Source organism: Sinocyclocheilus anshuiensis, unplaced genomic scaffold (genome assembly GCF_001515605.1).
Source record: "Sinocyclocheilus anshuiensis isolate Anshui unplaced genomic scaffold, SAMN03320099.WGS_v1.1 scaffold1096, whole genome shotgun sequence".
Taxonomy (NCBI): domain Eukaryota; kingdom Metazoa; phylum Chordata; class Actinopteri; order Cypriniformes; family Cyprinidae; genus Sinocyclocheilus; species Sinocyclocheilus anshuiensis.
In genome coordinates this window covers 902,106-916,886 of record NW_015548251.1, presented here as the reverse complement: position 1 = coordinate 916,886, position 14,781 = coordinate 902,106, and the positions used below count along the sequence as shown (strand labels likewise).

Sequence of the window (14,781 nt, the reverse complement as noted above, 5' to 3'; positions counted from 1 at the left end):
GAGCTTTGTTTGTACTTGCGTTTTGCTGAAATCTGAGAAGCGGAGTTGATTTCCTCGTTGTCTGAGGGAGTCCCGGCTTTTGATTGGTTGCTGAGATGACGTCGGTATGACGTCCTTTTGGGAGAGCCCTCGTTGGATTGGTTGGTTGCCGGGTTACGGAAGAACCTCGAAGTTCATCTAAGAGAGTCTTTTGCTTAGCTTTAGGCTTGGCAGTCGCCAGTCGCGGAGTTTCAGCTGAAGTGTTTGAGTTCTGGAGTCTCGCTGTGCGATGTTACGGGCGCTTGTAGCTTGTAATACGCGATTGTCCAATCAGATGGTGGCTGCGGGGCTTAGCCACGCCCTGTGTGGTTCCTTTTTTTCATGCACAAGTCATATGCTCCCGTGGGGAGTATGTCTGGAAGTTTTAAATAACTTCTGGTAAAAGTATTATCACCAGAGAATGATACAGAATATAACATTTTCACTAACACCAATGTTCGGCGAATAAAACAAGCTTTCATTCAAGCTCAATATCGGATAGTTTGCATACACATTAATAATCTTAATTACTAAAAGGTGTTTATACAACATTGGTTAAACTTGCACCGATTACAAGAAACACATCACACATCATCAGACATTAACATATTATTTGTGAATATATTGCTCCGATACTTTAAATGATTTTAAATGCTGTCTTTTTTATTGTCTGTGTAAGTTCTGTTTCTTTGTCTGTGACAAAAGGAGTTTGTAAGGGTTTCAGTCAGCAAGAAGCAGATGGTCAAACGTCATGTGATAGTCATGCATGATCCCGTGTTGCAGGCCTGAGGGCGTTAGTTAATTTACTTCCTGTGTCTACACTGGTTTCTATACATTCGCGATCACGAGGTATTTTCAGTCCTGATACAAAAGATCTCTGTGTTATCTCCTGATTGGATTAGTTCGAAGCCTCATGATGAGTTGGTGCAGTGGCATATCAGTGTCCTTTGTAAGGGTTTCAGTCAGCAGGAAGCAGATGGTCAAACGTCATGTGATAGTCATGCATGATCCCGTGTTGCGGGCCTGAGGGCGTTAGTTAATTTACTTCCTGTGTCTACACTGGTTTCTATACATTCGCAATCACGAGGTATTTTCAGTCCTGATACAAAAGATCTCTGTGTTATCTTCTGATTGGATTAGTTCGAAGCCTCATGATGAGTTGATTCAGTGGCATATCAGAGTCCGTTCATGATAGAAATCCCTACACGTGTAACCAAACAGTTGACAGTAGCCGTTGACTTCCATAGTATTTTTTAGAGATGCACCGATTGCATTTTTCTTGGCCGATTCCGATTTCCGATATTTTTGTTAGTGTGATCTGCCGATACCGATTTGTGCCGATTCCAATTTTCTTTCTGCCGATCACCGATCCGGGCCGATCATGAGGAAAATCGGCCGATTCCGATCCCTGGCCAATCGATCGGTGCATCTCTAGTATTTTTCTTTCCATATTATGTAAGTCAGTGGCCACCGTCAACTGTTTGGTTACCAGCATTCTTCAAAACTATTTTCTGTGTTCAACAGCTGAAAGAAATTCATACAGGTTTTGAACAACTTTAGGGTGAGTAAATGATGACAGAATTTTTATTTTTGGGTGAATGATTCCTTTAATAGTTTTATGTTGGTTTGTTGCATACAAACATATTGGGAAAAGACCTGCAGTCTAGTTAATAATGTTTTGCTTTGTTTTGTTCTTAGTTTCGTTTTTTTTTCTAGTTAATAATGTTTTATGCTTTTTTGTTTTCTTTTCTTTTTTGCTTGTTTGTTTTGTTTTTGTTTGGATTTTGTTTTTTATTTTGTTTTATGTTTTTGTTTTGTTATTTGTTTCCAAACTTTTTCCCCAGACATTTTAAAAGTTCTGTGAATATTGTATGCTTTTGTGTAACTTGTATCATACTAAGTGAAAATGGGGCAGACATTCCTTATGAATAATCAGAAAGAAAAAGTATGACACATAAATTACTTAAAAATGCTACCGGGGCGCCGCTATAGGGTTTCCAGGCCCCCAGAACATCACATTGACTCGGGCCCTCATGGTTGGATCCCCTCTCTGATTAGGGTCCCACTGCAGGTACACACTGCAAACATGTTTAGATCGCGTGTATTAGTTTGAGAGACATACCCAGGCTTACCATGACTGGAAGTGTAATAAATGCACATTGACGTTCCGATGACCCTTTGCCCCTGAGCCCACACCACCCCCACTTCCTCTCTCTGTTCGATTGATGAATGGAGAGGAGATTGAAGATCAGGTGAAGGGGAGAACAGGCCCTTATGCTTGCTGTGGCGATTACTGCACAGCACTGTCATTGAATCTGACAGCTGTGTGACAGCTGTGGAAGAGATACATATTGTATCTGGCAGTGCCTCTGCATTAAATGTTTTCATTAATGTGTGTGTGTGTGTGTGTGTGTGTGTGTGTGTGTGTGTGTGTGTGTGTGTGTATGGTTCTGTGAGGTTAAAGGCAGGTGGAAGACATCAAGGACAAATAGTGGTGTATTATAGTCTTGACTAATTCTAGTTCTACAAAGTGTGTGTTTGTCCAGTTGTGTGTGTCCATTTACATTGGTTTAGATGTTCATAATTACACATCAATCCATCCTGTATCTCATGGCCATTCTTTTGGTTCTGTTAATATAAACCATGTTTATTCGCATATACATGTATTGATACATACCGCAACATTAGCAGTCTATTAAAGCGTTCATATTCTACATTTTTATGCAATCTTACACTGAAAGTTTTACTTATAATGTAAGTTGATGTTTTTGCACCAAAAACAGTCGAGATTAAACAGGCTGTTTTTGCTACTGTAATTAATACTAAAAGAGTTCTATATTTAATTGACTTGTGTTATGAATAGCTAAGTGCATGGGATATATACCAGCCTAATTCACACTGTTGTTCATCAGAGAGGGTTGAGTTCCAGAATGCACATTATATGTTAATGTGCTCATGGTTGTGATGTCGTAACCATGGCGATTTCTGAATGACCTTTTTGTAGCAGTTTAGTTGCTCTAAATGGAGAGAGGAAGCTTTGTGTAGTGTCAGTGGGGTAGATTAAACAAGGAAAATCCTGTTTTCCATTGTTTGTCCTTTCAAAATATAAATGTAGGTGTTAAAGGGATAGTTCCAAAAAAATCTACCATAATTTATTCACCCTCTTATTGTTCAAAACCCACATGACTTATTTCTATCAATGTAACACAACAGGAGAAATGCTGCAGAATATACTGTCCATTTTTCATGTAGTAAATTGATAGTAAGTTGGAATCTGGGTTGTCAAGCTCTAAAATGACCAACAGCACAGTAAAAGTATAATTTAAGTGGTCCGTATGGATTTATGTTATGTTCCAAGTCTTCTAAAGCGATACAATAGTTTTATGTGATTAATTATCAACATTTCACCATCCAGTTAGGCTCATCAACCATAACTCCTTCAAAAACAGCTATGTTCCACCTTTATTTGACCCTCTAACTCTAACACTTTCTATTCTATTTTAATTCTACTTTATCTATATATTCTTTTTTTTTTTATATTTAAAAAAACAACAAAAAACAAACACACTATCTTTCCATTTTTTCTATTCTATCTACATGTTTTTCTTTGTGTGTGTGTGTATATAATATGTATATATATATATATATGTATGTATATATATGTATGTATATATGTGTGTGTGGGTGAGCCGCTGGAGGATTTCGTCCATGGTGGGGGAGGAGCGCTCGCCTGTGACAGAACCGGGAGACAAAAAAGCAAGGAACAAAAGGTGAGGTGAAGAATATCGCTTGTCGGTGATTCTTCACGGATTTGCCCGCATTCTCCACCAGTGTAACGGGGTGAAGAATCACACGACAAGTAATCTTAATCAATACCCCAGAGGGCAGATTTATTGGGGTGATGGGTGCTAGTGAGAAAGGTCCAGGTAGGTGCTCCGGTGCTGTGAGTGCTCTCTCCCGTCTTCCCAGTGCAGAGGGTCTGTGCAGTGCTCCTGTGGGGCTGGTCGGTCACACGCTGCTTTCTGTGGGAAAAATGAGAGGGCGAGTTAGTGCTCAGTCTCATGGAGGAATCTCCTAGATGGCAGGGCTTGCGTGGCTTATGTAGCCGCCGCCTGATGAGGTGCAGCTGTGACCGATCAGCCTGTGATGATGATGGCCAGGTGCTCCTCACTTTTTTCCAGGGCGACGCTGATGAAAGTTCGGGACGCTCGTCACAATATATATATATACATACACCTTGCTACGTGTACTGCGTTAGGCTAACCGAGACTTGTCATTTGCACTTATATATTGTTGCTCTTTTTTTAGTTTTGACTGCTTTTATTGTCCTCATTCGTAAGTCGCTTTGGATAAAAGCATCTGCTAAATGGCTAAATGTAAATGTAAATATAATAGAACAAAATTGTTGTCATTTACTGAAAATCTTACCCTCCACTGTCCTTGTTTGCAGTCGAATGGATTATCAAATGAAAACATGTCCAGTGTTTATTTTTAAAAAAAAATTTTGTACAGAGCCCTGCACATGACATGCAGAGAATTAATGTGGTCAATTCATGCAAACAAATTATTAATACATTGCCATGGCTTTTTGGGACCCCATTGTATTGTTTTGGTTTGTTATTTTTTTTCCTGCTCATTTTGTAGCTCCACAAACTACATCCTAATTCTCTTTCATAATATGGAAAAGAGTAGCCATCACATTCTTCAACATTTCTTCTTTTGTCTTCTACGAAAGAAAGAAAGTTATACAAGTTTGGAATGACATGCAATTGAGTCAATAATGACAGAATTAAAAAATTTTTGGAGTGAGCAATCACTGTAACTATTTTTTTTGTGCATGTTTCTGATTGAAAAGAATCTCTCTCTGGAGGTCTTGACAAACTTGTGCAGTTGTGTCCTTGCACTTGCCAGTGATCCGCTATGATGACGGGAATGCTGTTTGTATGTGTTTCCCCTGCTTGTGGCTACAGTGTTAACCCTCCTCTTCCCTGTTCCCTCTCTCCCTGCACCAGGCCCGGCTCACCTCCTGTTCATCCACTTATAGTGTCACAGAGGTACAGCATGTTTTACACAGCGCCGTCCATCACCCTGCGACTAACCACGCCCCTCTCAGAGACTCAGCCGATCATTGCTCACACATACCTCACACATGCACAACTAATCCTTGTGAAGCAAGTCTGTCTCATTGGTTCATTTATTTACCCCCCAAACAAAGCCTTGTAGTTTGTTTTGTGTGTTTGAGTGTGTGTTTGTGTGCGTCCTTCAATTAATTAGTTTCTCATGAATTCTGAACTTTTCTTTCCTTAATAAAGATGAAGTGACACAGAATCAATCATTTGTTAAATGTAAAACATCATATGTGCAGTATTTTTCATAATTGATCAAAACATTTAAAGCTGCTGTAAGCAATATTTTGAAATTCCCCATCAGCTCAACACCAAATAAAAAACGTTTATATAATAATAGTAATAATATAGTTATTTTTATTATTGTTTTTTTGTATTTCCTATTATTCTCAGCTGATTCTTATTACTGTAAGTCTTTAAAACTTTCTTTTATTGTATTTATTTCATATATTAAAGCCAATAAATGCTATCATGATTCATAAATACTGTTCATTTTACAACTTTTATAGATAATGTAATACCATTTAAATAATATATCTTTGTTTTTCACATTACAGTAACAAAAATTCGATTTATTTATTTATTTTACATTGTGGTAACGAGAATTGTAGGGTGGAGGGTGCTTTTTTGTTATGATTTTTTTCCTTTTAATTTTTGAGTTTGTGAAATGTGAAATCAGATTCACCCTTGGAGGGTGGCTTTTGGGAGAGAGTGTTTGAAGGGATGGGCGATGGTGGCGGAAGTTAACATGATGGCTAAATTGCTTATGGCAGCTTTAATAACCACCAAATGCACTCTTGTCCCTCAAGACTAAAGACTTTTGTCTCTCATAAAATGCTACTTTTCTACAACACTTCCAGTTTCACAAAGTTGGAGGGGTTATAGAAATGAGCTTTAAGTGCTCATTATCCACGGAAACCTCCTTTGTTTTTAGAAATCTGATGAAAGACCAGCGTAACACACAGAGACACGCTGCAGCTGCTTTACTCCTCTTTGGTTGCGTACTAGTAGTAGTGGGATTATTTTGCTGTTATGACTTCGCTTGATTCCCCCTCATATTATTCATATCAGTGTTAGATGATTCTTAGAGTGTGTGTTTGTGACAGTGTATATTGTGAAGTGTGTGCGTGTTTGTTGACGGGGAAGGCTGTATCAGGTGAGTTACTGTCCTGTGGCTTCCTCCAGGCCTCACGGAGAGAGTTCAGGGCTCACCTGGATGAGGTCATCACGCTCAAGTCAAGGTACTCTACCTTGGACCAGGTAAACAGATATCCCTTTCTCCCCTAATCTTCACATAAATCAACACTCAGTCAATCACACATACAAACATGCACTAAAGTCTTCCCTCAGAGTGTTGCTTGCGGCCCACAGTCTGATGTAGCATCAGGGCAGTTTTTTTTTGTTATAGCTTTATCTTCTTGTCTTAAACAATCTCTGTCTCTCTCTCTCTCTCTAGCTCTGTTCCAAAACCTAGTCAGCTGCCTTGTTGTCTATCAACTACAGAAGTGACTACTGACTAACTTAGCACTTCGACTCAAAATCAAATGTTTGGATTAGATAAAATTTGTATCAGTACTTTTTGGTATTAAATATACATATAATACAATTTTTTCTTGACTTGTCTGCAGTCTCAAATGAAGTTTTTCCCAAAAAGTTTGTCGCAGTGCATTTTGCGATTGCCGCATTCTCTCTTCTTACAATTTGGCCAAATGAAGTTATTTTAGAAGGCAACATAATTATTAAATAATCTTAATTTAATGCAGTTAACTCTTTTATAATTTTATTTTATATGTAAAGTTTAATTCAATTTCATGTTTTCTTCGCTTAAAAACAGTGAATCCATAAAACTAAATATAATATAATATAATATAATATTTAAAGTTTAATTCAGTTTCATGTTTTCTTTACTTAAATTATTTTGATAATAGTATAATATATTGTAATTATTTTACTTAATATATATTACTTAATGCTACTAATATACTACTGTTTTTTATTAAACTAAGGTTTATTTTATTTATTTATTTATTTTTAATTCAGTTTTACTGCATTGTACAGTTAGTTAAGTGAATTAACTGTGTTAAAAAAAAGAATATTTAATTAATCTTAATATTTAAAAACAAGGCCTGATATTTTAATTATTATTTAAATTTTTATTTTATTAAACTAATATGATTGTTCGATCTATATAATCATTCAGCCTACCTTTTGGAGCAGCTTTCATGTTGGAAGTGTGCCTATAATGGCTTAAAATGGTTTTGATCACTAGATTTTGGAAAAGAGCCTCTCTTTTCCCCTCTTTCTCTCTTTTTCTCTATCCCTCTTTCAGAGCTAATAAAATGGCTCGCCAGCATTACAGTTGTTAGTTTCCATACTGTCTTATCAATAATTTCTGATTGGTTAATCACAGAGCGGAGTTCCTCTTATTGGGCCTGACACTCACTTGTTAATAATTCATTCCTGTTCCCCAATTACTCCATCTTCGTTTCACTGGTCAGGGATTAACTCTCATCTGCCCGTATGCTGACACATGGTTCCCCACCCCTTGCGTGTACGAGGACATGTCTGTTTGTGAGCGTGTGTTTTCAGTCCACTGAGTTCTTTGGTCCGACTCTGATTTAAAGAGACCTGACGTCTCTGCATTGCTTTCATTGCCTCCATCCATTCCTTCAACCCCTCCTGTGATCATTGGTTTGGTTACCTCTCATCTCCACTCTGAGCTCATTCTGTCTGTTGTTTGATGAAAGGAGGTTAGATGAACAAATAGAAGGAGGGGAAGAATAAAACGTGTCAAGGATGTACAATTTTCCTTGCCTGTACATACAGGACTTGGTAAAAAAAAAAAAAAAAATGGCTGTTTAACAGCATACTAGTGTGAGATTTGCGTGTTTATGTTGAGTTAAATCTAATGATATTGGTCTTTTTTATTACACATAGTGCTGGATTTTTAAGATAAAACAAGTTTTTTTTAAATAAAGTGTGTTCAGTTTTACTGCATTCAGTACTTTTCTTAAGGAAAGAAAACAAATTAAACTGATTGAAACCGTTTTAAAGGGGTGGTTGATTGTGATTTGGTTGAAACGGCTGGTAGGGACTACAACAAATTACCTCCCGGGTTCGTGACATCACAAACCCAGATAAACCCCGCCCTCGGGAAAAGGCAGCAAAGGGGGCGGGGCCATGCTGCTCTGCTTTAGAGAAGAGGAAGAGAAAACTAGGGGTGCACGTAAAAATCTGTTCATATATGAATCGCGATTCTGTCTTCTAACGATTCTAATGGATTCACAAGTTTCAAAATCAATGTTTTAAACCAGCAGTTCTTAATACTGTTCCTCGCGTCGCCTGCTCGGCCTCGCTCTCTCTCATTCAGATCATCAGCTCAGTTCTGTTCCATTTATACACTTATTTTCACATAGCTATGAGAAGCGTTAAACATGGACGCGCGTGCAGTTGCCGTACTGTATTAAAGCTTTAATCAGGACAAAACCGTATATTAAAAGCTAACATAAGCAGTAGAATTTACAAATAACAGACAACAAACAAAAAACATAGGCCTACCATTAAAAGCCGTGCTTGCACAGGTTCTGCACTATCCTCTTCAATAATATCCTCTGCTTCTTAATCGGGCTCAAACTGATAAGCGATATTAAAGACGCCGTTGTTTACAATACAACCGGAGCACATGCCGCTGAGGTGAGGGGCGGGACTATAGACGCGCGCTAGAGGCGGTTTAGCCAATCACAACACACTGGGCTAGCTAACAAATCAGAGCCCAGCGCCTATTTCTGAGGGCGGGCTTCATAAAAACAAGAAAAGATCAGCCCGTTTCTCAGAGAAGGGACAGAGCGGTGTGGAATAAAGGTAAATTATGTGAAAAATAATTAGTTTTTAAAAAAACGAAGCATTAACACGTTAGACTGCACCCCATAAACACAATCAAACCTAGAAAAAAAACAGAACCACCCCTTTAAATTATGAATATTTTATTAAACTCAGTATCTAAAACATGGGCTATATATGACCTGATATTTTAATATGCTTTTTAGCAGCAGTTTTTGTGTTTTCATTATTATTAATTTATTTACTATGGTAAATCTAAATCTATGATTCTCTAGATTCACTATTATTATAATCAAAGTATATAAACAGGACTATTTTACTATCTTATGGCATTTTTAGTTTACTTGAATGACCTCAAACTTTTGGATCGCCTCCATTTTATTTTATTTTACTTTATTTAAATATAGTACATTCAGTTTTAATGCATTCATTGCTTTTCTTATGGAAAGAAAACAAATGAAGCAGTTTTAATGTACAATTAGGTACATGCATTAACTGCATTAAATAAACTATTAATATTTATTGCCAGATATTTTAATATGCATTTTAGCAGTAATGTTTAATGTTTTCATCATCCATTCATTTGCTATGATAAACCTAGGTCTGTGGTTAAAATAACCTGGATGGATTTAGATAATAACTTTTAATCTAATAAATAATTATCATAATGTATTATTATACATAAAGTATTTACAGGGCTTTCAATAAATTAAATGAATCTTGAGTTATAAATTGTCTTACATTTTTACATTATTTTATTTCAAGTTTAAAGAACCCTAAGAGTTTAAAGAAAGAAAACAAGTGAAACTAACTGAAACCTACATAATGCCATTAGATAATGTTCTTATGGCATTAAATTAAGAATAATTAATCCCAACTGTTAACATGTTGGCTATGGTAACCCTGATATTTTAATGTGTAGCTGGCCATATGTTTTCTTTGTCATTCATTCATTCATTCATTCATTCATTCATTCATTCATTCATTCATTCCAAGTGTGCACATACTCTCATTCAGTCCCCTCAGACTTCAAATGCAATAATGTAACACAAACTCTGCCCTGCTCTGGTGGCCATTAGCACACTGACACTCAGTATCACCAACACTGTCTTTTTTCGGTGTCTTCTAAAATCTCACTGGAACCGAAGTGCAGTATGTGGCGTGTGATTTCGCTAACTGTGCCGAGTGACATTGTGCCTCACCGCACCCCTCTTCCTCGCTAACCTGTGCTACCTTCCTGGCTGGCCGGCATAACGCCCCACTAAACATTAGCATCAGGACCGAATGACGTCCAGTCAGATCTCTCTTCACCTCTCAGTGCTCATTCGTTGTCATCTCAGCTTGTTGTGTGTAAACTGAGCGAATGCTGTCTCAGAGAGCCTTTAAAACTCGTTTTTTGTTTTATCCTCAGTCTCCCAAAGCTTCTCCTTTGCTCTGTCTGTTGTAAACCCTTTTGTTTCTGTTCATTGCCAAAGCTCCACTCTAGGCTGGAGGGGCTCAAAGATGATCGCAGGAACCATAGGACCTTCGACTTGCGAGTAACTATTCCCAACCCACGCAAAAAAAAGGAGCTGCTTCCATCCGCAAACTCTGCTTTGCGTCAGGAGTCCAAACTCCTTGCTTTACACTCTTTTTCTCTCTCCTCGTCTCTGTTTCTTTCCTTGTCTCTCATTATCTTGTCTGTAGACGTCGCTCTTTCTAATGCTCTCTTTGTTTTATTAGCCGTTTGGTGTGTTGGAGTCTCTTGTGGACATTGAGTTCTGTTTCTTAGATCTTTTTTTGTCCTGTTTTTCTGTTCCTTTTAAGTTTGATCTCCATTTAGATGCAATGTTTTATTGCTGTTTGCTGTATGTGAGCTGCACCTCATTGTTTTCTTCCTCTTCCTGTCTTTTTCTAACTCTCTCTCTTTCTTTGCTCTGTGTCGATCATTGATTTGTCGTGTTGGTGCTAGTCTGTTGTAACTGGATCGTGAGTAGAAAGGACTTGGGACTTGCTTGTGTGTCTCCCCCTATAGGCCAGGGGCATTGCGTCTCAGCACGAAGGACACATAAAGGGCTGTTTTTAATGCTTTCATGCAGTAAATCAAAGACTTAATATATATAAACCTCTGTTACTATAGCCACAAGTCAATGTGTATTTTTTGCATGGAATTTGATTGCCCTCTCATACCATTACTCTTGGCCTAAGGGAACTCCATAATTTATGATACTTTGTATTGGTAGATTCCACACTTACAGCTGAATGTATAATCACATTTGCTGTTACTATTATTATCTTAAAAAATTCATGGCTCATTTTGAGAGAAATTTAGCTTAAAATGTCAAAATTGAACTGAATGGGGGGGGTGCTTGAATTGTGTTCCATCGTATGGAGCTTCTAGCTGTTAAAGCCAACATGAAATCAAAATTGACACTTTTTTTTTAAATAGATAATTTTTATAGGGATATAAATATATATAGATGATTTTTTCCACGTAATTAATATAATTTTTTTTTTATTATTGCCTCTAACTTATATTGTCTGACGTCTATTTTGACATTGTTTTTAGGCTACTGTTGTAGGTAAAGAAACCTTTCAAAACGATTAACAATATCAAAGAGAAAAAAAAGAGAAGAATGACCATTGGGTTAAGTCGAGATGCTTTTGACGCTGAACTTGACCTTTGACCTCCAAGTTACAGTCATGAAGCAGACAGAAACCCCATTTTGGTATAGACCGCCCACTTTTCATGATCTAATCAATTCTTGATGGATAAAAGCAAGTCTTACCCTACATTGTTACATTGTTAGCAAAAAAACACTATAAAAGCGGTATTCAAAGTTTTTTTCAAGCTAAACAATATCATTTTGTGAGGAAACAATCAAAATGTCCACTTCAGGTCCCTATTTTGATAAGAAATGCCTACATTTTTCTTTCCAATTGAATATTCACTCTGAAATACATCACATTACAGCATTAAAATATTTCATGTTGGCTTTAATGTAAATTATATCAGATGCTTTTCTGGAATCAGGTTGTTTTGGGCACTAGAATGCTACCATGACATAACACATAACTTTCCAAGACTCACTACAGCATTATGTCAAGACCATGATTATAATGATAATAATGGCAGTAGGACTGAAAATGATGTTTTCAGTTTGTTTTCAAGCAAGTTGGTTTTGGTTATTTTGTCTGAATGTGTAGATGATCATCCTGATCTTTATGAATCCTGTCAGTGGAATGCTAACTCTCCTGGACGGAGGATGGGGCTTCTTTTGTGCTCTAACTCATGTCTTTCTGTCTTTCTTTTCCCCATTCCTTTCTCTCTCTCTTCCTCATTCCCTCTCATTCTGTCTCTCTCTCTATATCTGTAGGTGCAGTCACGATGCAGCAGCAAGGAGAACATCCTGAGAGCAAGTGGGTGACCGATTGTGTATAATCGTAATGTTTGTGCATGTGTGTTTTAGAACATGTTTAAATTATCACTCTTTGTCTCAGGTCACAGTGCAGTGGACATCACCAAGGTAGCTCGGAGACACCGCATGTCCCCGTTTCCCCTCACTTCTATGGACAAGGCCTTCATCACTGTGCTAGAGATGACTCCTGTCCTGGGTAACGAAATCATCAACTACAGAGGTAAGACCCTTGCTTGTTCATACCAAGCCTAAACTAGACCAATGGACTTTTTACACCAAGGTAAACCACATGAACGAATATATTCACAAACTAGGGAGGTCAAAGGTACTTGTAGTTGATGATAAATTAAATGTAATAATGATAGCAGGTTTTATAAAGTATTTTCACATGCTTGATCTTGGCAAGTTATTGGTGAACGCGAACAGCTGGAACAAAATTAAGTCAAATTATGGGATCTGTACATTAGGACTTGTAATGCAAATTCAGCCTAATATACCTGCAGCTGTCATTAATATTGATCAAACAACAATATTAACAAGAGTCTGTTCATGGCTGAATAACTTTAGTAGCTGTAATGAGTCCTTTACAATCAAACATGAACAAAATGAGTATTAATATATTAAATTTGAATACAATTTGAAAAAAATCATACTCTGAATACTATTTAAGTTTTTTTCTCTGAAAAAAGACAGATTGCCTTAAAATTTGAACAGCAACCAGTAACAATTAATTAGTAGTAGATAAAATAATAATAATAAGCATTGCAGTATGGTATTTCAGACTCTGAATGGAGTTGACAGAGTTGAATCATGCATGCTTTTAGTATTAAAAATGCAGACTCATTCAGATAATATTGAATGGGCCTTAAAGGTTCACCCAAAAATCAGCATTACCCTTATGTTCTTACAAATCCATATGAATTTCTCCACTGAACAATACGTTTTGACAAGTATTTTCGCTGCCCTTTTCCATAAAAAAAAAAATGTAAAGAGCCAAAAAAGAACAAGAAAAGCCATTAAACATCATAAAAATACTCCATATGACTACTTACTGTATGTTGAAGAATATCCTGTTATAGAGACATATAAGACACATGCTATCATGAGTAACTCCTTTTTCTACATGGAAGAAGGAACATCATATGGGTTTTTAAAGACACAAGGATAAGTGAATGATGTCAGAATTTTCCATTTTTGTGAACTATCCTTTTAACATGAAGCACTGTCCTTCTGATGGTTCACAAAAATGGGTTCTCAGTGGTTGTTGGTCTGTGGTATATCTAGGCCAGTAAGTGCTGTCGGCATATAGTCACCAAGCTCTTTGCTTTGCAGGCTTTCAGCTTTTGCTTATTTTTTTTCGTCTTCCATGCCTGTAGCTCCACATCTGTCACACATCTGTTCGTTGTTTCTTTCACCCCATCGTCTTTCCATCATTCTAGCTTTAATCTTCTCGCTCGTTCCATCCTGCCGTCCTCTGTTGTTTTTCAACTCGCTGACTTCTCTGAAGCTTTGATGCCATTGTGATCATCCAAAGACAGATCCTGTAGTCAGTTTCCATACAAATCCAACCTTAAAGGCCTTCTTTCTGAATTTCGGAAAAGTTCTGGAAGATTTTCAGTTATTCATAGTTGCTCAGTCCACATGAACATCGGGAACGGTCCAGTCCCACGGGCTAGATTACATCCCATAATTTTTTATTTACTTTATAGTTGGCACTCTGACACAGCCCATGCTATTCTTTTTGATGGCTCTTCTTTGGTTTTTCATGGCCATCACTAAAACAGGGAAGCCACACTTGCATGTGGATGTGAATTGTGCCACCACGGCGCGGGCTGTGAGCTGGCCATTAATTTTGGTCCATGTGGTGGGGGATAGTGGGGTTACCCATGTGGTAGTTAAATGTGCCCAATGCGTCTGGGAGGGACCAATGCAGGTGACTTGGCCCCTCCAGCACGAAAAGGCATCTGGCGCCAGAGTGGCTCAAGTTGGCGGAAAATTCCTCTCTGCACTGGCAACGAAGCAAAGGCAGAGAGTGCCGCCCACACCCCAAAGTATTACACAGGTCAGTGTGCACCTTAACCAGCACCTTCATGTCCGGCGCACGTCTTCGAGCATGCCCGATGCTCATCTGGCCTCAGTAATGTGTGGAATAGTCATCCATGCTACAGCGCCATTTCACCTCCAGACCAGCAGGGGGCGATTGAGAGGTGTTTGCAACCGCTGACGAGTGTCAAGGACTGATCAGAATATGACTGAATCACAATTTGCATACTTGTATGCAAAGTCAAGTACTAAAGTTGAAAACATTTTACGTCCATTGTATACTTTTAAGTATGAAGTAGGCCAGTACAAACCATTTGTATCTATCTATCTATCTATCTATCTATCTATCTGTCTGT

The 14,781-nt window shown here is 37.8% G+C and overlaps 1 protein-coding gene across 1 annotated transcript in view; it reads left to right on the top strand.

The window, feature by feature from the left end:
* LOC107655307 (gephyrin-like) overlaps nucleotides 1–14,781 on the top strand; it is a 48,738-nt gene that overhangs the window by 18,027 nt on the left and 15,930 nt on the right. Inside the window, exons 4-8 of the mRNA XM_016442765.1 lie at nucleotides 5,031–5,072; nucleotides 6,330–6,404; nucleotides 10,460–10,522; nucleotides 12,341–12,383; nucleotides 12,465–12,602. Coding sequence (XP_016298251.1) covers nucleotides 5,031–5,072; nucleotides 6,330–6,404; nucleotides 10,460–10,522; nucleotides 12,341–12,383; nucleotides 12,465–12,602 — 361 coding nt within the window. The remainder of the gene's footprint in view (nucleotides 1–5,030; nucleotides 5,073–6,329; nucleotides 6,405–10,459; nucleotides 10,523–12,340; nucleotides 12,384–12,464; nucleotides 12,603–14,781) is intronic.